We start from the raw sequence: 22,422 nt of genomic DNA, 5'->3' as shown, positions 1-22,422 counted from the left end.
TCTCCCAAATCGTTGGTACTGCTGACTTTTGCATAAAGTTTAAGAAGCACAATAATTATAGTGTCACATCATACAAAATATTCTTAGTTTAAAACAAAATGGTTATTTTTAGAATTTAAAATTAGTTATAAAGATGGTGTAAAAGGAAAAGTAAATATCTCTTTAGTTAATTAGATATATATTTTGGGATATCTAAAAATGAAAATATGGACAAATATTTTGGTATGGAGGGAGTATTATATTTTGTTCATCTTTTGATAATTAAGTTAATAATTAAATTAACTTAATAAAATTTTGGTGTCTACAATCCTTTTAGTTAGATTTTTTATGCATTTTAATTTGAGAAAATATGTATATGCATATATACTCTCTATTTGATATTATAATATTACTGTCCAATGATTCTTATAATTAAGAGTTTTTTATGTTCTTAATCATATGTTCTCATATTATATTGCTTTTTAGGAGGTAAATCGAAAACCTTAATTCAACTATCGAAAATGGAACTTAAATTCTATTAATTTATTATGTTCTGAATTTTTTAAAATATGATTAAATACTTTATTATTAGACTATATTTGTTAATTACAATGCAATTAAAATAATTTTTTTTAAAAAAATATTATTTAAACTAAGAACCTATGAAAGTATGCTAAAAGAATAACAAGTTCTATGAGAAATCTAAGATTGAAAAAAAAAAGAAAAAAAAAAGATTTGGGCTCTAATATACTTGATGTGAATTTGGTGTGTGATTCGATTATTCTGTTATATGAGCATGCTCGGCACTTGATGCCATTCTGATATTAGCTATGATCATATGCTAGGCACGTGGATGCCTCCTGTATGAGCGAACGTGCTCTATCTGTTTTTGTTAGGCCTTTAAAGCCCCTCTGATTCTGTTGGCTTACATAGCCATTCTAATTCTATTTTTGAAATCTTATCTGCTTCATTTTTGTCCTAAGTGTATAGGGCTAGGCAGTGGCTGAGCTCGACAAGGCCAGTATTTTAACCATGGATGCTAGTTGGTTGGTAAAAAACCATCCGACCATTCAGTGCGCCAAAGCCCAAGCATGAATAGGGACGAGGAAATAGTAATCTCATAATTGAATCAGTTCAGTTTCATTGAAGTTAATTTTCTACATTAATCGGTTCAATTTGATTTTACCTTAAGAAAAAATTTTGATTTATTCAGTTTTTATTAGTTCATAAGATTTGAATTGAACTAACTAAATGCTCATCCTGACAATCAGTTGGTGATTTTTTTTTTTTTTTTTTGTAAAACCACCGGTATTCATACCTTATTACCAGGAACCGGCTAATCCAGTTCAAGATTTAGTCACAGTTAAGACTCTTTGCTTCTCCCTGTAGGAGCATTTAGTTGGAATTAAATCTGAGAGTTATTCCCACATGTTCAGCCTGTATTGTCAACTGAGCTACAACCTGTAAGTATCAGTTGGTGAATAAAAATGCAAATCTCAATAAACTAATTATAGTAATAATCTTTGAATACAAAATGAAGAAACAGAAATTGCATATTCATTACAACAAATATTAACTACAACGATTAGCATATTTATATGTTAGCACATGTAGCAAACATTGAGAATATTAATTAATTAATATACATATGCATAAAGTTTAGTACCAATTATTTAACTACACTTTGAGCTTACAGGTTCAAAAGGGCTTTTCTCCAATGACATTACCGTGAGGGTGATAATTACAAGTAATAAAAGTGTCTACACTTGCACATATAACTCTTGCACACCCAAGCTCCAAGCTTTGCTTCCAAACCATCTGAGTATAATGCAAGCAATCTTTATTTTCAGTACAAGCATTTGTCATATGATTATAGTAACATTTCTCCGCTGCCCATGCGGCCACCGCATTGCCCGGTTTCCAGTCCTTTCCGCTTCCCCAAAACAGATTTTCGCCGTAATTACTATTGGAATGGATGAAAGCACAGTCTTTCCCTCTTTTGCGTGGCCAAGTCGACGCAAATTTCGCAATCTTGTTGCTCCATTGGAGAGGAGGGAGTCCAAGGTTTGCTCTTCTTTCAATGTTATGGGGTATTAGAAATTGCCCATTTATGCTTTCGCTTGAACTTTTATTAACTAGTAAACGTCTAGACGAGGAAATTTCTTGGACTGGGGCTGAGAAAGAGAGTATTGGCTGGAGAGACAAAAGGAGGAAGGCTCCTATCATGTCCATTGAATGATGTCTTGTTGAGGTTGTGTGTTTGTATATATATATATATATATATATATATATTTACATAATTAGCAGAAATAATTTGATGCTGAAGAAGAATCAGTTCACATGCGAATAGTTCAAACTCTAGATGATTTGAGGTGGAAAACACGTTACTCTTGATGTGAAGGATTAGTGACAGTTTGATGTTGTTAACTAAAAAAACGGTTTCCTATTGAAGTTCCAATCATTGACCAATCAATCTTTGTCATTCAATTATAATTTACTCATTATTCAAAAACAAAAGTTCACATGTAAATTTTTTTTTTTCACAAAATAAAAAAATTAATTGATATTCTCAACTTGTGCATTGACCTATTATGAGATTAGAACTTGATTTGTATGTCACCAAAGTATCTTAGGTGGGCCCATGTAAGTGATAGGGACTGGTTGGCATTCTCGACTCAAAACAGCACTTGATTCTTAGCACGGGCGTGCTGTGCAACACGGTCCGGGCGTGCCGCAGCCTGAGTTCTAAGGAAGGTTCAGCACGGGCCGTGCTTAGGGGCACGTCTAGAGAAGACTCTGTGGCACGGTTGTGTCACATAGCACGGTTAGAGCGTGCTAGGCTCTAAATCTCCATGATGAAATACAGCACGGACTGTGCTTAGGCAAGCACGCCTTTGGGTTGATGTCCTCATTTGGCACGGGTGTGCCATATAGCACGGCTTAGGCATGCTAGAGTCTGAGTTTCCACTTGATTTTTTCCAAAATGCAGCACAAGTGTGCTGATGTGCACGGGCAAGGCGTGCTAGAGCCCAAGTGTTTTGCATTATTGTGCTCTTTTCTGTGCCAAAAGCCTACAAATTTCCTTAAGATCAAGTGAATTATGATTCAAGGAAGCTTTGAACAAAAACAAAAATAAAACTAAATAAAAACTAATTAAAGTAATTAAAAATACTGAAAATCCTAATAAAAATTATATTAAAAATACTATAAAAATAACACCTATCATCGGTGATTAATGAAAACAAGAAAATCACAAGTATATCCTCTTATATATAGATTGATAACCCTTGTGCTTACTCTTCTAGCTGCCACAGCAAGAGTAAGGCGATCATTTTTTGCTATGAAATTAATTAAAATAAGATTGCATAGTAAAATGGAAGACAGTTTTCTATCTGACTCATTGCTGACTTATATTGACAAAAAAATTGCTGTGAAATTTTGTATAGAATCTATCATGAATGATTTCCATGATCTAAAAGAACGTAGTGTACCTCCTTATTAGATTTTCATTCTCATTTTTTATTAGAATTGGATATTCTTTTCTTTCCTTAATTTTTTTTTATTGAATTCGAAAATTGTTTTGCTTCCCTTAAAATTGATAGATATTCTTAATTTATTTTTTTTATTATTGCATTTTTGAAATATTTTTATAATTAATTGTTTTTACGTTTAGCATTATTTTGACATAATGTATCCATTTAAACTATATATAAATGTCAGAATATGGAAAAATAATGAGATTTTTAATAGCCCCCTTAATAAAATTTAAAATATCCTAAGATAACATTAGTCATAGCCAATTAGAAAAATTATATTTTATTAGTTGATTGAATATGTTTATAAAAATAATTTTTTAAATAAATACATATAGATAATTAAGTATTTCATAATTTTAAGTTTTACTTTTTCTAAATTTATTTTTTAATAAATATATATAATAATGATACATTTGAAAATCTTTTATATTTTTTTCATTAAATATTTGATTCTATTTTGATCATATTTAAATTAGTTTATTCGGGAGAGAGATCTTTTTTCTTTATGTTTTGTATGATTTTATTGGATATATTTTTTAAAAAATAAATTTTCAAATAGAATATACATAATATTTTATGTAGGAGAGAGATAAAAGAAAAAAAATATTTTTATTAATATTTTTTCTTTATGTTTATATGGTTTGATTGGATATATTTTTTAAAAATATATTTTTAAATAGAATTTACATAATTAAATTTGGGATGGAAAATATTTAAAAATTTTAATTTAAAAAATATATGCAATATTTTTCATATATTTATATATCTATATACATTAAAATTTTTTTATTAGATGAGTTTTGAAAAGAGTTTATTCTTAATAATAATTTTTATTTTCTTTTTCATTACTGAATAATTTGTAACTACTATCATTTTAATTTAGTAAGAGATTTATATCTCTCTTACAATAAATATAAGACCTCTTGATGATTAAATATTTTTAATTTTTTTGATAATTTTTTCTCTTATATCCTAAATCTGTTTGACTTAAAAGAAAATAGTATTTAGGAAACTGGAAAAAACTAGAACTATATATTTATGTTTTGGGTCACTTTTTGGGTTTCAAGAATTTGTGTGTATGTGCATAAATTTCTTTCTTTAATGTACTGGGTAAGTAATACTGCCATTGCGGACAAAGTGATTACAATTATTAATGCAAATCATTTTCTCATTTTTTTCTTTTACCTAGCAGTAAAAAATAATTTATTATTATTTTTCATTATAGTTGTATATATATATATTGATTTGGAGTTAAGAAGAGGGGGTTGGAGATAAGTGATGGCTTGTTTTTCTTTTTCTGCACCTATTAGGGTTTTAAGAATTCACATTTATAAATTAGAGATTAAAGGATTAGGTATTGATTAAAGAAGTAGCATTACAAGTAGTTTGTATGTCAAAGTATATATTAGCCACTTTTATTTATTTCAATATAAAAACTTATGCTTTAATATTACATAGATAAAAAACATTAACAAAGTACAAAAAATGAGTATATAACGAGCATAGTCAACGTGCAATGCACGTCATAAAAAAGACTAGTATACTTAAGGGAGAACATCATTGCCCCCTCCTTATTAACGGAGCTGGCTCCGCCCCTGCAAGCATGTTATTACAGTTATGGACTTGGCGACTCATTATCAAGCATTCATGGAAGATACAATTTAACACAATTATATTATAATTTTACTCCCAATAACATTTATTATAATTGCGGAATTACTAACAAATAGATTTAATAAGCACGCATCATAAGGAATATAATAGTCCTTATAGTTAGATATTACATTATGCTCAATGAAGAAGGTGAATAGAGTAGTATTCAACTGGAGGGAAGAAACTGCTTCCTAAGAATGCAACATCGTTAAATACTTGTTAGGGAAATATTCTGCCTTTCAGGTCCTACAACTTCTTGAGCTTGGATTAGTCGTGGCCCGTGGTAACATGGTGTTAGAATATCGGGTGCGAAATGTACCCAAAAAAAGAAACTGTTTCCTAAAAAATAAAGTGAGACAAGGGTGAGTGCGTCATAACTAGAACCCATGGATCGAACCAATACTAAGATTTGATTAAATTTAAGTCTACCAAAGCTCATAGTAAGCCATAAATAACAACTTTGTAGACATTCCTACTCGGATAAATACATCTAAATTTGCCAAAGAATAAAAATCTCAATTTACATTTTATTAGTTAATGATTACATATGTAGTGGATTCATATCATAAAAGAATAAATACTCTAGTGGTTTTCTCTTTTTCTTGTTCTTGTTCTTCTTCATTAGAATTTTTTCTTTTTCTCCATCAAAACACAAAAATCAAGTATGTAGATATTGATTGAAAAAAAAAAAAAAAAAAAACATACAACGGAAGCCACAAGATCGCATATGCATAACATACAAACAAATCATATAGAGGTATAGAAAACAGAAATCGAAGTTATAGAAACATAAATACCTCTAGAACAAATGAAATCAACATTGATTTTGATTGCTGCTTTCACACCAATAGCTGCTGCACCGACAGCTCCTGCTATACCAAAACCACAATCGTTTTCTCGGTGGGCTTCTATTGTGTGACCTAGGTTATTCTTTTAGAACTGTCTGTGTGAGCAGACGACTATTGAGACGGAAAAACTGATATAATAAAAACTAATGCGCGAGTTTAGTTTAAGCTTCTCTTATATATTTTTTTTCTAATAAAATAAATATTAATAAAATTATATATATATATATATATATATATATATATCGTTTTGCAATATTAATATTATATTTAATTAACCTCTCAATCAGCTCTAAATAACATAGACACAACAGAGACTTATAGGAATAAAATTAATAAGGCTGCCTTATTAGAATAATGTTTCTATACAATCTGTAAAATATTATTATAATAAATTATAAATTATTCCACTAAAATTCATAATTAAACTCCAGATTAATCCTAACATTAAAATATACAAATCCCCGTGTTAAGATTATAGTATCTGTCAATTAAATTATACTACAAATTATTTTATTTAATTGATAATTTAACTTTTTAAGAATTCCGCTTAATTTATTTCATGTGTCGGATTCAAAATCTACCTACAGGGTCTTACACAATGAAAACTTATAAATTTCTCAAAGGGTATCATCAATCTCTATATAGAGACACGGATTCTATCAATGAATTGATATTTCACTGAGGTTATTGCTCCAAAATGAAACTCATTATTTTAATGAATCAAAATAATAGACAACATACATTGCTTATAACAACTAAATCATGATTAAGAGTGATAAATATAATTATTAATGAACTAAAGAATTTATTTTATTTATTCAATATAAAAATCTTATTTTCTACTTGGTCCACATTCAATACATACAATATGCACCAGCACAAGAAGTTGAAGTTTAACCATTCTCATAATCAAGATAAATTACATGTAATCCTGTGTTAAAATCATACCGATGGCTTTGTAAACTCCACCTTAAGTTGTGAATAAGACATTGTATCTCATATAAAAAACTGATTTAATCTTCTATGTACAAAATAAACTCTAAGCATCAAATCATCCACTAGTATAAAATAAAAGAAAAACAATTAAAAATACGCCATAAATGATTTATTAAATGTAAATCTCAGTTTCAATAATACATAATCACTCAAAAAGTTATACTACTATGAAATCATGGTTAATAGTATAAACTCTATCAGGTTTGAATTTAGTTTTGTTTCAAAACCAGCTACTCTTATCTAAGAATTAATTAAACTACTGAAATTCATAATGTTTGTTCAATCGTTACCAGCAACTGAAATCTTGACATCTGCATCCTCTACTTCTCATTAAAATTATGAAAAGCTGAGAACCCATTGCGTCTTTGTCTTTGTCATTGACTCATTGTCGTTTTTGCTTTGCCTTTGTCTTTGTTGTTTTTGTTAGTAATGGATTGGAGGCTATTTAACGTGTTGATATAATACCAATTCCAAATAAATTGGTCACTTTCAATTAGTATATATAAAACTTTGAGAGATCTAAAACTTTTAACGATGGACTCTTACTCTTGCCAACTATTTTGAAAGAGAGAAAAATGTTTTTATAACAGGAATGAAAATCCAGTAAAAAATGATAAGATTTGTCTTTTAATAAGCAATAACTATCTTTGATATTTTAAAATCAAAAGTCAATGCACGAATAACTTTTGTGGAAACTAATTCAATAGTTACCGTTGACGCGTAATCTTATGCCCCCGCTTAACCCGGTGATGATATGAGGATAAAGGATAAAGAATCACGATCAACCAGAAGTGTTTGAACCAAAAATTGAATCGGACCGACCCAAAGGAGTTTGACCCGCGTTAGGGTTGCGTCACGCAGCTATCACCTGCGTGACGGCACTCATAGTTGCGTCACGCAACTCTAACCAGGCTGACACCTCTGGCGCGTGCCCGTGCAACTGCCCGCACTGTTTGTATGGATACGCGGCAACTGTACGAAAAGTAAGCTGCGTCGCGCAGCTCGTGGCTCCATCACGCAGCTTCTACCTGCATGACGCAGCTTTGTTCTATTGCCCTACCCATATAAATACAACATTTTGTTTTCAAAACGAGACTTTTTCTCTCTCATTTTCTCTGGACTTCAACGTTTTAAGCAAAGGTTTTTGATTTACGGCTAGGGTTTCTTCCCCAAGAACTCAAGTGAGTAACCTTGAGGAAGATCAAGCCATTAGATATATAGATTGAAAATTAAAACACAAAAAAGAAACATAAGAAGAGAAAAAGAGAGAAAAGGAAAAATAAACGTTTATTTTGCAAAACTTGATAACAAATACCTCTGGGATTGTGAGGCAGTGTCCCTGAATCAATCAAAGCGTATGCAATCCTCAAATCTGAGGGTTAGGTAATCACTTAAACCTTCCCTTTTCATTTTTAGTCTTTGATTTGTTAAAAAATCTCATTTTCATAGTATTTAGTTAGTTTGTTATTGGTTAAACATCACTTTGCCCATTTCTGAGCATTTCTGAGTTGTGTTAAACTATTGTTAACAAAAAGAACACGTAAAAAGAGTAGTTTGAAAGGTAGTTACGGACCCGAGCAGCTGCGTCACCCAGCTACTACCTGCGTGACGCAACTGTTCATGTCCAAAAGGCCTTAACCTGGGCTGGACCACTCGCGTGACGCAACTGTTCGTGCGCACAGTCTTTATTTCGTTTTTACATTTTTATTTAATATTATGTTCTGAATAAATAATCAATACATCTGGAGATTTTGACAAAGTCACGAACAGTTCTGCCACGTAACTAAGAGTTCCGTCACGCGACTGTTCTTCATAGAACAGCTGCGTGAGGCAACTGCCTCAAAGTTCCAGGATAATAACTAAGAGTTCCATCACGCGACTGTTCTTCATAGAACAGCTGCGTGACGCAACTGTCTTAAATTCCCAGAATACTTTTCTTATCTTATTTTAAGTCGGTTAAGTAAATGTTTAATGTTAATTTGGAAAATGATCAATAATGGGCAAATTGTGTTCTAATCAAATCAAATCAATTAATTTACTATGATTATAAGATTTTAGGATTTATTGTTTATTGTTGATTATATTATTAAATCTGGTTTGTGGCCCGCCTTTAACCATAAGGCAAGAGCGGGTCTTTTAATTATATTTGCTATATTGTGGATGAATGGTGAATGTGATGATTAATTTATTATGAATGCAATGAATGAACCTAATTGGGACGGTTAATTAATTTTCCACATAGGAACTCGGTTCGATTTATTCGGGTTGGGTTTAATTAAATAATTTGGCTTTTCTAAAATAAAATCAATTAGAAATCGTAGGTTAAAAGAGGCCAGTTTTCCCGGCGTCGGCTTTCAACGGGCCGACGTACCCAATTCCCTTACCTAGAATCGCATATGGTGCGCCTGACTAGTTTTTCAAATAATTAGCCTTAAATAAAAAATGGGTTAAATGGAGTCATTTTATAAATTAAAATTGGAAAACGGTCCCATTGCCGAAATAATGGGTGGCAACTCAAAATGATTTATAAGACCGATTTATCGGCACCGCGTCCCCAAAAGGTTTTAACACCATTTTTCAATAAAAATTCTAAACAAATAAAAATAGTTTTCCGAGATCCTTTTTCGGGGTTTTAAGGGATCTTAACTCTCTCAAAAATGTATGAATGGGGGAGAGGGGCAAAAACAGTTTGGTGACTCTGCTGGAGATTTTGCACCCATTAATCCCCGGTTGTTTTTAATAATTTAGTGGTTCCAATTAGGAATTGACTCTAAAAGCCTACTCTTTCTAAATAAAATTGATTAGAAAAAGCTGATGGAAAATTGTTAATCGTCCATATTTGCTTAATTGCTTTATTTTTCTTTTTAGGATTTTTGCATTCATAAAGCATTTCTCTCTTCTCACCACATTCTACCCATATCACCCTTCGGTACTGGTGTTAAGTTTGACGGTGGATCTAGCCTAAACCTCGCGTTTTAGGTGCATCCATCTGAGAATTAACAGTACTAACAACCGCAAGCTTAGTACCTTAAAGGTGCGTCAAAAGGAGTAGGCCCAACAAAGCCCGAATCCTGTTTGCGGAACCCAGACTTTGTAAAACCTAATAAGACTAAAGCCAATGCACATAGTTAAAATTGTAGTCACTTCCCTTAAGGAAATACCCGGTTCTATTTGCTGTTGTTATGTCGCATTCATTTTCGAGAGTTGATATCGTCAATCTCAAAACCCCCTGCTGGTTGTCGAGATTAGACCAATTCCTAGGAAACAGATGTCGGAATTTATACCAATGGAATCCGCATGTGGGAGAAATAAGGTTGGAACGCATGCATTTCCCAACTCCCGTTCCCTTGTTTGTTATAAACTGTACATATGTTGTGACATTCATGCATCATGTAACATTTTCTTTTTCAGCCATGCATTAATAAGAGCTAATGTTCGGTATGGACATTTGACCTTGGTCTTGAGACTGGACCTCAAATTCGTTTTGAATAATAGAATGCAATCACTTATAGTGAATTTATACCCAAAAGAAAAGGAAGATATAAGGGGGTTGCGATTCCTTTGTATTTTTACATTTCTCGCATTATCTGAAAATAAGTGAGAGATTACAAAATTTTGTAACAAAATAAAACGAAAATCCTGCTTGGGGCCATATGTTCCAAAGCAAAAAGTAAGGATACAAAAAATACATAACAAAAATAAAATCCCGCTCGGAAATTCTTTCATTCCGAGGCAAAAGTTAGGGATTCGAGAGAAAATAGTCGATCGTAAATCCAAAAGGAACGGTCGACGACAGATAGTGCCCGAAATGTTCAAATATAAAATAAGTTATTGTCATATTATTCACACCGAATTTTTGGTCCAATCGTCGAAATCGAGATCTTATTTTCATGCTGGTCGTAGCACATTAGAAATGCATTTCTCATCCTATGTGCTTTCATTTTCACATGCATACATGCAGGACCTACTTTAACTCTGGCGTTTTTTGTCAGAATTGATTCTTCCCCGAAAGTTACTTCGAGAGCTTGGAATAGACACCCTAGTCAACGCCTTGTCCAAACATCCCCAATCCCCGAGTTTATTCCAGCTAGTTCGGTGAGTTATTCAAGTTCATCGGATTCAGATTCTGATTCAGATCCAGTAGAAATGGCAGATGATATGGGGGATGAGCCCGAATTTTCGCAAGCTCAGATAAGAACCATTGCTCAGATTGTAGCCGCTGCTTTCGCCCAAGATAGGGCCCAAAATCAAACTCCTCCCGCTTCAAGCAGTCAACCTGTGGTTGAAGAGAGGCAAATCCCAGAACCTGCTTCAGATAATCAGAATTCTGTGGGAAATACTGTCCCTGTTGAGAATGATGTAATCAAGCAACTTGCTGAACTGAAAGACAGGATTGAGAAAATGTCTGTAGTAAAGGAAAAGGACCCGGTCACCAACTTTCACATAACTGAGTATGTTTTGCACCTAACCAGCTCCACTTCATTTAAAACATTCAAGCATACCACATTCGAAGGAGACAACGATCCCCGTTCTCATCTGTCTGAATTCCTCTGGGTCTCTCAGATGAACCGGTACAATGAGGAAGATGTTTTGCGAGCATTCCCGCAAACATTACATAAGGACTATCGGAGGTGGTACGACAGTCTAGATGAGGAGATTCAGAAGAATTGGGTCAAACTACAGACCGCTTTTCTTAAGCATTTTAAGACCGATGACAGCAACGAGTTCGGTTTGTGTGATTTGAAGAGCCAAAAGAAAAGAAGAAAGAAGAGGAGGTAGTGAAAGTACAGAAGAAGACTGTCGAGGTAGGTGAGAGCAGTCAGAATCGAGCACCCAGCAGTGTAACTGCTAGTTCAGTATTGAGCCAATTGCAGAGAACAAGAGCAGATATTTCATTATGGGATTTGCTGATAGCATCCAAACAGCATAGAGAGTCTTTACTAGAAGCCATGACTTTTGTCAGAGTGCCAGCTCAGATTCAGAGTGTTGACATGATCAACGTGCTACAGCGTAGAATTGGCGAAGTCACTTTCTTTGACTCGGACCTCCCACCAGAAGGAAGAAACCACTTTAAGCCATTATACATCCAGCTTGCCGTTAACGGGTGTGATACCCGGAATGTGATGGTGGATAACGGATCGGCCCTGTGCGTGTGCCCGTTGAAGATGCTATCCAAGTTTAAAATTGAAGAGTCAAAACTTGAACCATCAAATATGGTGGTCAAAGCTTATGCGACACTATGCGGAATGCAAAAGGAATTTTAGAGCGAAGATCTCCACAGGGGCTGTAGAAAGCTGGGTAGATGTGATTGTGGTAAAATAATAAATTTTAATATTTTTATAAATAATTATTTTAAAAAGAATGGTTAGGGGGACATACCACCCTTGACGTTTTCCTTTGTCATTGGAAGAAACCGCTCCTCAAATAGATGTAAATTTAAATATTATGCTTAATAAATTTTTAAGTATTTTAATGTTATATAATAAGGCTATACATGAAAATTAAAATTCTTTTATTCACTATATATGTTTTTAATTTTATTCAATTTAGGATTTAAATTAAATGTTAGAGCCAAATGCATAACATACTTCATATATTAATTATATACATTATTTTTCTCTCTTTAACTTAATAGATAATAAAATAAATTTATAATCTATAATCTACATACATGTGGGACTAGAGGAAAAAATTATGAGATTTTCTAAAGTAGCTTTAGTTTAATTTGGAATTCCTAATATATCATTTTACTTGGAGAAAATAAGAAGATCCTTTTTAGTTCTATTTTTAATGCATTTTAATCGAAAAAATAGATTCTATTCATACTTTTGAATATCCTTGTAAGCGTAAAATTTGTTCCTGAAATTAAGAAACAAAAATATAAAAATACAAATCGTATTTATAGATTAAGTGGATACAATCTCTAGTGTAAAATCTCATATTACAAACAAGATTATCCTCCGATTCTTCTCTTTATTGTCACAGACACGATTCAATAGTCGAAACGACTTAATCTTGAATATGATTTAACAGTTGAAGGGACTTAATGTTGAATTGATGTAGAACAAACTTTGGACGATTCAAGGGTCGAAGAGACTTGATTTTGACTTGGAGTTGAAAGAGCTTTGATTCTTTGGACTTGAGAGAGAGCTTTGTAATTTTGAGTTTGAATTGGAGATAAGAGTTAACATATATTGATAAAGTTTGTTTAGGTTGTTATGGATAGATAATTTCTGTTGTAACTTATTTTGTAACCATATACTATTTAGTATAGGACTCTTCTTGTATTTAAACAACATACTAATGACAATACGATCATCTCTTCTTTTCTATAGTCTTCCGTATATGGTATCAGAGCACAAAGCTTAAAAGGCTTTTTCCGATCCAATCTCTGATTTTCTTTCAATCTCCTTCCTCTTTACTTTGATATGGCTTCAGGTAGCGGCACTGTTGTTCATTCTTCTGGGCATTCTCTTGTAACAATTAATGGTGCACAGCTGCCTCTAAAACTCACTGCTACGAATTATCCAACTTGGAGGGCTCAAATTGTACCACTGTTGAAAGGACATAGCTTGATGAAATATGTCCTAGGTATGGTACCTGTACCTTCTGCTACTGTTGCTGATAAGGGAGGTGTACAGATTTCAAATCCAGATTATGAATTTTGGGAGTGTCAAGATCAATTGATTCTTGCTGCTATTCGAGCCTCCCTTTCTTTTTCGATCATGAATGATATTGCAGATGTTGATACGTCCGCTGATGCATGGAGAAAGCTACAAATGTCCTATGCCAATAAGTCTGCCACCAGAGTTTTATCTCTGCGAGAGAAACTTGCTAGAACGAAGAGAGAATCTCGTTCTGTTTCTGAATATTTAACAACGATTAAGAGTATTGCAGAAGAGCTATCGTTGTGCGGGAGTCCAATGACTGATGTAGATCTTGTTGTTCAAGTTCTTGGTGGTGTCGGATCTGAATTCGGTGCAATCGCAGCGGCAATTCATGCCAGAGACACAATCGTTAGTTTTGAAGAACTACAAGATAAGTTATTAGCTTATGAGATGTATTTGAAGCAGGTTAATTCAAATTATGATGTTCTTCCTGTTACTGCTAATAATATTCGCAAGACTGCTGCTAGAAGGGGATCTAATTCACAGGGCAATTTTTATCGTCAGTCTGGTGGAAATTCCTCTGGTGAACGTGTTTTAGATGTTAAGACGCAGTCTCAGTTCTCTGGATCCCGTTCTACTGTTCAATGTCAGTTTTGCGATCGATTTGGGCATGTTGTTAAAGACTGTTTTAAAGCCAAATGATACTTTGCAAATATTGCTAGAAAAGCTCAAGCTAATGCTACAAGTGTGCAGTCCTAGAATTCTCAGCCATGGTTGTTTGATTCTGCAGCATCGCATCATGTCACTAATGACTTGAATAACTTATCTCTTCATTCGGCATATGATGGACCAGATGAGCTAAGTTAACTGATGGGTCAGGTTTGTCCATAACTCGAACTGGTTCTGGTATTGTATCCTTACCATCAAAAAAGTGTCTTCTTCAAAATGTCTTATATGTGCCCAAAGCAAAATCTAATCTTATTTCTGTTCCTCAGTTTTGTGATTCTAACCAAGTTTCCATTGAATTTTTCTCTCATTTTTATTTTATTAAGGATCAGTTCACGGGGGAGATCCTGTACAAAGGCAACCTTGATCAGTCTTTTTATAAGCTTCGCAGTATGGGTTCTTTTGAAAGTCATCATGTTCGGTTATCTTCTGTGTCATGGCATCAACGACTTGGACATCCAAGTTCGAAAATCCTTCATTTTGTTTTGTCTAAACTTAATATTCCTGTGACTGTTATTAAGGATAGTGTCTGTGATCCTTGTCGTTGTAATAAAAGTCATAGGTTACCTTTTGGAGTATCTTCTTTGGTTAGTAGCAAACCATTAAAACTTGTTTATACTGATTTATGGGGACCTGCACCAGAAATTTCTTTGGATGAATTTCAATATTATATTATTTTTGTTTATCACTTCACAAAATATATTTGGCTATATCCATTAAGAACAAAATCTCAGGTTATCGAAATTTTTCCAATCTTTCAAAAGCTTGTAGAAAACACCTTTAACTCCAAAATTCAAACTATATATTCTGATGGGGGGGAGAGTATGTTGCTCTTAAAAAATATTTTCAACAATAGGGAATCAATCACTTGCAAACTCCTCCTCACACACCTCAACATAATGGTGCGGCTGAACGTCGTCATCGCCATTTAGTTGAAACAGGGCTTACTTTGTTACAAACAGCCTCTTTACCCATGAGTTTTTGGAGTTTTGCTTTTCGTACTGCAGCTTACTTAATAAATCGGTTACCTACATATCTTCTTAAACTAGTCTCTCCCTATGAAAAATTGGTTGGTCAAAATCCTAATTATACCTCTTTACGAGTATTTGGATGTCTTTGTTATCCATGTCTCAGACCATACATGAAAAATAAGTTTGATAATCGATCACTTCCTTGTGTATTTTTAGGATATTCACCAAGCAAAAGTGCTTATCTTTGTTATCATATTGAATCTGGGAAAATTTTTGAGTCTCGACATGTTGAGTTTGTTGAAAATAAGTTTCCCTTTTCTGACAAAAATTCGGCTACAGATTTGTCTGAGACTAGTTGGTATGATTTTTCTACTGAACCAGTTACTTCTATTGTTCCTTTTCTTTCGCCGAATATGTCTGTGGATGAGTCTATTTCAAGTTCTACTGCTCCAGTGTCTTTAAGTCCAACACCGATAGAGTCTATGCCTACTAGTGTCGACATACAGTCATTTCCAACACCTGTTAATCTTCATCGTATGGTCACACGTTCCAAAAATAATATTTTCAAGCCGAAAGTTTTACATTCAGTTACCAAGCATCCTTTATCTTCATTACCAGAACCTAGTTCAGTTAAACAAGCCTTAGCTATTCCTGATTGGCGACAGGCAATGACATCCGAGTTTAATGCCTTACTTGATAATAATACTTGGGTGCTTGTTCCATATGATTCTGCTTATAATCTGGTCAGTTGTAAATGGATTTTCAGGGTGAAGAAAAATGCTGATGGATCTTTGTAGAGATACAAAGCAAGACTAGTTGCTCGGGGTTATAGTCAGCGACCTGGTGTTGATTACAGTGATACATTTAGTCCAGTTGTCAAACCAGTGACAATTCGGTTGGTGCTTACTCTAGCAATTACTAAAGCTTGGCCAATTGTTCAACTGGACGTGAATAATGCATTTTTACATGGTCCTTTGACAGAAGATGTTTATATGCAGCAGCCACCAGGTTTTAAAGATCCAACAAAACCCACACATGTTTGTAAGTTGATTAAAGCACTTTATGGGTTAAAGCAAGCACCACGTGCTTGGTATCAAGCTTTAAGAGCTTTTACTGTTGCCTATGGTTTTCGATTATCGGCATGTGATCATTCCCTCTTTTATTATATTAAAGATGGTGTATATTGTTATTTTCTTGTCTATGTAGATGATATAGTAATTACTGGAAATAACAATGGGTTTGTTCAGAGTTTTGTGCAAGCACTTGGGAAGCGTTTTTCTCTGAAAGATCCACAACCACTGTCATTATTTCTTGGTATGGATGTGCGACAAATAAATGGAGGGATTTTCTTAACTCAACATCACTATATTCGGAAATTGCTTGAGCAAGCAAAGATGGATGGTGCGAAGGAGATTTCTACTCCAATGGCTTCAGATATACAGCTCCAAAAATCAAAAAATGAGACTTTACCTGTTGATGCTACTGCCTATCGAAAATTAATTGGAGGATTGCAATATTTAAATCTCACTCGGCCGAACATAGCTTTCACTGTGAACAAATTATCACAGTATATGCAACATCCGAATGCCGACCATTGGCTGGCGTTAAAGAGACTACTCCGGTATCTGAAATCCACAATTTATTATGGAATTTCAATCATGAAGCAAGCCGATTTTGGGTTTCATGCATACTCGGATGCTGATTGGGCAAGCGATCCTTCGGATCGAACATCAACAACCGGATTTATCTTATATCTTGGTAAGGTTCCAATTAGTTGGAGCTCTAAAAAGCAACGGACAGTTGCTCGATCCAGCACAGAAGCTGAATATCGTGCTGTTGCAAGTACAGCATCTGAGGTAAAATGGGTTACATCCTTGCTAAGAGAACTCGGACAAGAAGTAGACACCCCTGTTATTTATTGTGATAATATCTCTACTATGTATACATGTAAGAATCCAGTGTTTCATACCAAAATGAAACATTTGGAGATTGATATTCATTTTGTTCGAGAAATGGTCCAAAGAGGTGAGATTTGGGTCACCCACATTTCTTCCAAAGATCAGTTAGCTGATATGCTAACTAAATCTCTGTCTAAGGTAAAGTTTCAACAAAATCGGGCCAAGATAGGAATCCACAATGGATTCTCTATCTTGCGGGGGAGTATTGGAGATAAGAGTTAACATATATTGATAAAGTTTGTTTAGGTTGTTATGGATAGATAATTTCTGTTGTAACTTATTTTGTAACCATATACTATTTAGTATAGGACTCTTCTTGTATTTAAACAGCATACTAATGACAATACGATCATCTCTTCTTTTCTATAGTCTTCCGTATATGACAGAGCTTTGAGGCTTCTTTTTTGTCTTTCTCTCTATATGTCCAATGTGTGTTCCCCATATACGAAGAGAGGATTCCTATTTATAGAGATTTGAGGAAGTCCCCTTGCCAAGTATATAATTTGATTGGTCTACTTGGCAAGCTCTCATAGGCTGTTGCTGCATCTCTTAACTTATTTAGACGCTTGATTTATTCGCCAAGATTCAATTTAATTGGTCCACTTGATGAATTTTTATTGGATTTTACTACATTATTTATTTATGCAGTAAATGATATTTATCCAATAATTTTATTTTAATAACCATTTAGATATTTTGATTGGTTATTAAAATAAATTATTTTATTTAACTAACCAATAATTTGGCTGATTAAATAATTAAGTTAATAATTAAATTAACTTAATAAAATTTTGGTGTCTACAATCCTTTTAGTTAGATTTTTTATGCATTTTAATTTGAGAATATATATATATATATATATATATATATATATATATATATATATATATATATATATATATATATATATATATATATATATATATACTCTCTATTTGATATTATAATATTACTGTCCAATGATTTTTATAATTAAGAGTTTTTTATGTTCTTAATCACATGTTCTCATATTATATTGCTTTTTAGAAGATAAATCGAAAACCTTAATTCAACTATCGAAAATGGAACTTAAATTCTATTAATTTATTATGTTCTGAATTTTTTAAAATATGATTAAATACTTTATTATTAGACTATATTTGTTAATTACAATGCAATTAAAATAATTTTTTAAAAAATATTATTTAAACGAAGAACCTATGAAAGTATGCTAAAAGAATAACAAGTTCTATGAGAAATCTAAGATTGAAAAAAAAAAAGAAAAAAAAAAGATTTGGGCTCTAATATACTTGTGTGAATTTGATGTGTGATTCGATTATTCTGTTATATGAGCATGCTCGGCACTTGATGTTATTCTGATATTAGCTATGATCATATGCTAGGCACGTGGGTGTCTCTTGTATGAGCGGACGTGCTCTATCTGTTTTTGTTAGGCTTTTAAAGCCCCTCTGATTCTGTTGACTTACATAGCCATTCTAATTCTATTTTTGAAATCTTATCTGCTTCATTTTTCTCCTAAGTGTATATGAGCCCATAAGTAAAATATTTAAAGAAAATTAAATTAATAAGATAATATTCATGATATGTGTGCTTGTGAGCTACAATTTATATTTATGATTTTCATCCTTGAAATCTATGGTTTAGGTGCCTTAGGTTTAATGAGATTATATTATATAATCTTAGTTTGAGAATATGTGATTATGTTAATAAATGAAACTATATAGTATGTTGATGTGAAATTTAGATTTAAAATGATTAGCATGCGTATAGATAGAATAAATATCAAAGGTAATGAATATATGATATGATATGATGATAATTATAAATGTTATTAATTTGTGAGTTTAATATGATATTATGTGCTATGAATACTTATGCATGTTTGATATACAAATGGTTTTATGATTATGAAAATTTTTGTAAAGATTCACGCTTTAAATGTATGTTGCCATCGCAACATTTGAAGGTCTGTGATTTATGAGCCCCATTGAGTTTTATACTCAACGCGTTGATTTTTATCACATGCAGGTTGTAGACCATGGTTGTTGCTCAAAGACCAGGGGAGTAGCATTAAAGCAGAAGAGATCTTTTTGATAGTTATAGAATTAGTGTTATGTATTTAAGATTTATGACATGTATAATTAATACCATTGCAGAATATGTATAATTAACTTAAGTATGCTTGAAGTATATTTTATTTAGGCATATGTATAAAGAGATAAATATGGATTTATGTAATATCTGGATGTAGAAATTTCTCCTAAGTTAATTATGTATGGTTTGGCTTTATGAGACTTATTATATATATATATATATATATATATATATATATATATATATATATATATATTAATGCCTTAAATTTGATGTTTATTATGGTGATAATGAGGAAATGAATGACTATGAATCTATTATTGAATGACTATTAATGCCTTAAATTTGATTTTGTTGGATGATTGAGGTTGAATTTGGAGTGTTTTGTATTCACAAGTTTTAGTTAAGTTCAATTTTTAGGGAAGCTTGCAGTTTTTCTATAGGATTCCCAAAATATTTTTCTATATGTAAAAAAATTAATACTTGCTAGACTTATGCATAATTAATCACTTTTAATTCATATAGTAATTTATTAGATTTATATGTTAGTTAGAATGGTGTCTCTGACATCGTATATGACGTCTATCATCTAATCTTTCGGGACTGGACGGCGGGAGTTACAAATTTAGAGTTCCTTAGAGGGTGATTTAAGCTTACCAAGTTGGATTATATCACCGGAAAAGCATTGAAGTCGCTGGAGAAGAGGAAGCTGTCAAAGGATGCAGCTTCAATTCGTGCTACTGGCGGTTCATTCGGCATGACGAAAGGCCGGAAACGAGACTGGCAGCACGAAGTGAGCTGATCGCCACCTTGCTCTAATCGAGCAGTGGCTGGAAAGCTGATCAGGGAAGGGAAGACAGGATCGCATGCTGCGATCAGGAGAGAGGAGAGCAAGACCGTGAAATGGGGGGAAGAGTTGTTTTGGTGCGGTTTGGTCCAATTGACAAGCTTAAATGAGTTTTTGGTTTGATTTGACAGAAATTTCTAAACTTTCAGTGGTTAGAAATGGTTTTGATCGGATCTATAGTTTCCTTCTTGGTTTATGGTCGGTTACTTGATTTCCTTGATTTATTTTTATAAAGTTTAAAATTTTAGTTATTATAAAATAATATTTTTAGATTCTTGGTAATTAAATTGAAAACTTTTGAATTTTAGAAATCGGATTATTTCAAATATCTTGAATTTTTAATTAAAATATATTTGGAATTAATTTAAATAAAAACATGATTCATTCGAGGATAATAATGTATTATGGCATTTTTAAAATGAAAATATTATTTTTGAATTATTTTATTTTTTTTATAAATTAAGTAATTAATTAAATAATTAATTTTAAACTACAGAGTAAATATTTTTTAGGTTTGACCATACAAAATTAAAATACATTTTACAAAAAAAAAAAAAAAAAAAAAAAAAAAAAAAAAAAAACCCAACATATATAGGGTTAGGCAGTGAGCTCGACAAGGCCAGTATTTTAACCATGGATGCTAGTTGGTAAAAAAACCATGGTAAAAAACCATTCAGTGCGCCAAAGCCCAAGCATGAATAGGGACGAGGAAATAGTAATCTCATAATTGAATCGGTTCAGTTTCGTTGAATTTAATTTTCTACATTAATCGGTTCAATTTGATTTTACCTTAAGAAAAAATTTTGATTTATTCAGTTTTTATTAGTTCATAAGATTTGAATTGAACTGACTAAATGGTCATCCCGACAATCAGTTAGTGATTTTTTTTTTTTTTTTTTTTTTGTAAAACCACTTGTATTCAAATCTTATTATCAGGAACCGGCTAATCTAGCTCGAGATTTAGTCATAGTTCAGACTCTTCGCTTCTCCTTGTAGATGCATTTACTTGGAATTGAACCCGAGAGTTATTCCTACATATCCAGCTTGTATTGTCAACTGAACTACAACCTATAAGTATTAGTTGGTGAATCTTTTGGATAAGTAAAAATGCAAATCTCAATAAACTAATTATAGTAATAATCTTTGAATACAAAATGAAGAAACAGAAATTGCATATTCATTACAACAAATATTAACTACAACGATTAGCATATTTATATGTTAGCACATGTAGCAAACATTGAGAATATTAATTAATTAATATACATATGCATAAAGTTTAGTACCAATTATTTAACTACACTTTGAGCTTACAGGTTCAAAAGGGCTTTTCTCCAATGACATTACCGTGAGGGTGATAATTACAAGTAATAAAAGTGTCTCCACTTGCACATATAACTCTTGCACACCCAAGCTCCAAGCTTTGCTTCCAAACCATCTGAGTATAATGCAAGCAATCTTTATTTTCAGTACAAGCATTTGTCATATGATTATAGTAACATTTCTCCGCTGCCCATGCGGCCACCGCATTGCCCGGTTTCCAGTCCTTTCCGCTTCCCCAAAACAGATTTTCGCCGTAATTACTATTGGAATGGATGAAAGCACAGTCTTTCCCTCTTTTGCGTGGCCAAGTCGACGCAAATTTCGCAATCTTGTTGCTCCATTGGAGAGGAGGGAGTCCAAGGTTTGCTCTTCTTTCAATGTTATGGGGTATTAGAAATTGCCCATTTATGCTTTCGCTTGAACTTTTATTAACTAGTAAACGTCTAGACGAGGAAATTTCTTGGACTAGGGCTGAGAAAGAGAGTATTGGCTGGAGAGACAAAAGGAGGAGGAAGGTTCCTATCATCTCCATTGTTTGATGTCTCGTTGAGGTTCTTTGTGTGTGTGTGTGTGTGTGTGTGTGTGTGTGTGTGTATATATATACACACACATAATTAGCAGAAATAATTTGATGCTGAAGAAGAATCAGTTCACATGCTAGTAGTTCAATCTCTAGATGATTTGAGGTGGAAAACACGTTACTCTTCATGTGGAGGATTAGTGACAGTTTGCTGTTGTTAACTAACAAAACGGTTTCCAATTGAAGTTCCAATCATTGACCAATCAATCTTTATCATTCAATTATAATTTACTCATTATTCAAATACATAAGTTCACATGTAAACTTTTTTTTTTCCCACAAAATAAAAAAATTAATTGATAT

The 22,422-nt window shown here is 32.7% G+C and overlaps 2 protein-coding genes across 2 annotated transcripts; both read right to left on the bottom strand.

Annotated features, from left to right (window-relative positions):
* Window positions 1-1,677: 1,677 nt before the first annotated feature.
* On the bottom strand, window positions 1,678-2,211 carry LOC149494719 (pathogenesis-related protein PRB1-2-like). Its single transcript, XM_089724416.1, has one exon. The coding sequence runs from the start codon at window positions 2,209-2,211 to the stop codon at window positions 1,678-1,680; it is 534 nt and encodes a 177-aa protein (XP_089580542.1).
* Window positions 2,212-21,534: 19,323 nt separating this feature from the next.
* On the bottom strand, window positions 21,535-22,071 carry LOC149494718 (pathogenesis-related protein PRB1-2-like). The gene has a single exon (XM_089724415.1). It carries the CDS (start codon window positions 22,069-22,071, stop codon window positions 21,535-21,537), a length of 537 nt encoding a protein of 178 aa, XP_089580541.1.
* Between the last annotated feature and the right edge of the window lie 351 nt (window positions 22,072-22,422).

The sequence above is a fragment of the Jatropha curcas genome, chromosome 7, assembly GCF_041381405.1.
Source record: "Jatropha curcas cultivar XTBG-Jc1 chromosome 7, XTBG_Jcur_1.0, whole genome shotgun sequence".
NCBI lineage: Eukaryota > Viridiplantae > Streptophyta > Magnoliopsida > Malpighiales > Euphorbiaceae > Jatropha > Jatropha curcas.
The sequence above is the reverse complement of the archived record's forward strand: the minus strand, read 5'-3'. Positions and strand labels throughout refer to the sequence as shown.

Coding starts and splice junctions, on each gene's coding strand:
- LOC149494719 (XM_089724416.1), bottom strand. CDS start 2,211: ATGGACATGATAGGAGCCTTCCTCCTTTTGTCTCTCCAGCCAATACTC.
- LOC149494718 (XM_089724415.1), bottom strand. CDS start 22,071: ATGGAGATGATAGGAACCTTCCTCCTCCTTTTGTCTCTCCAGCCAATA.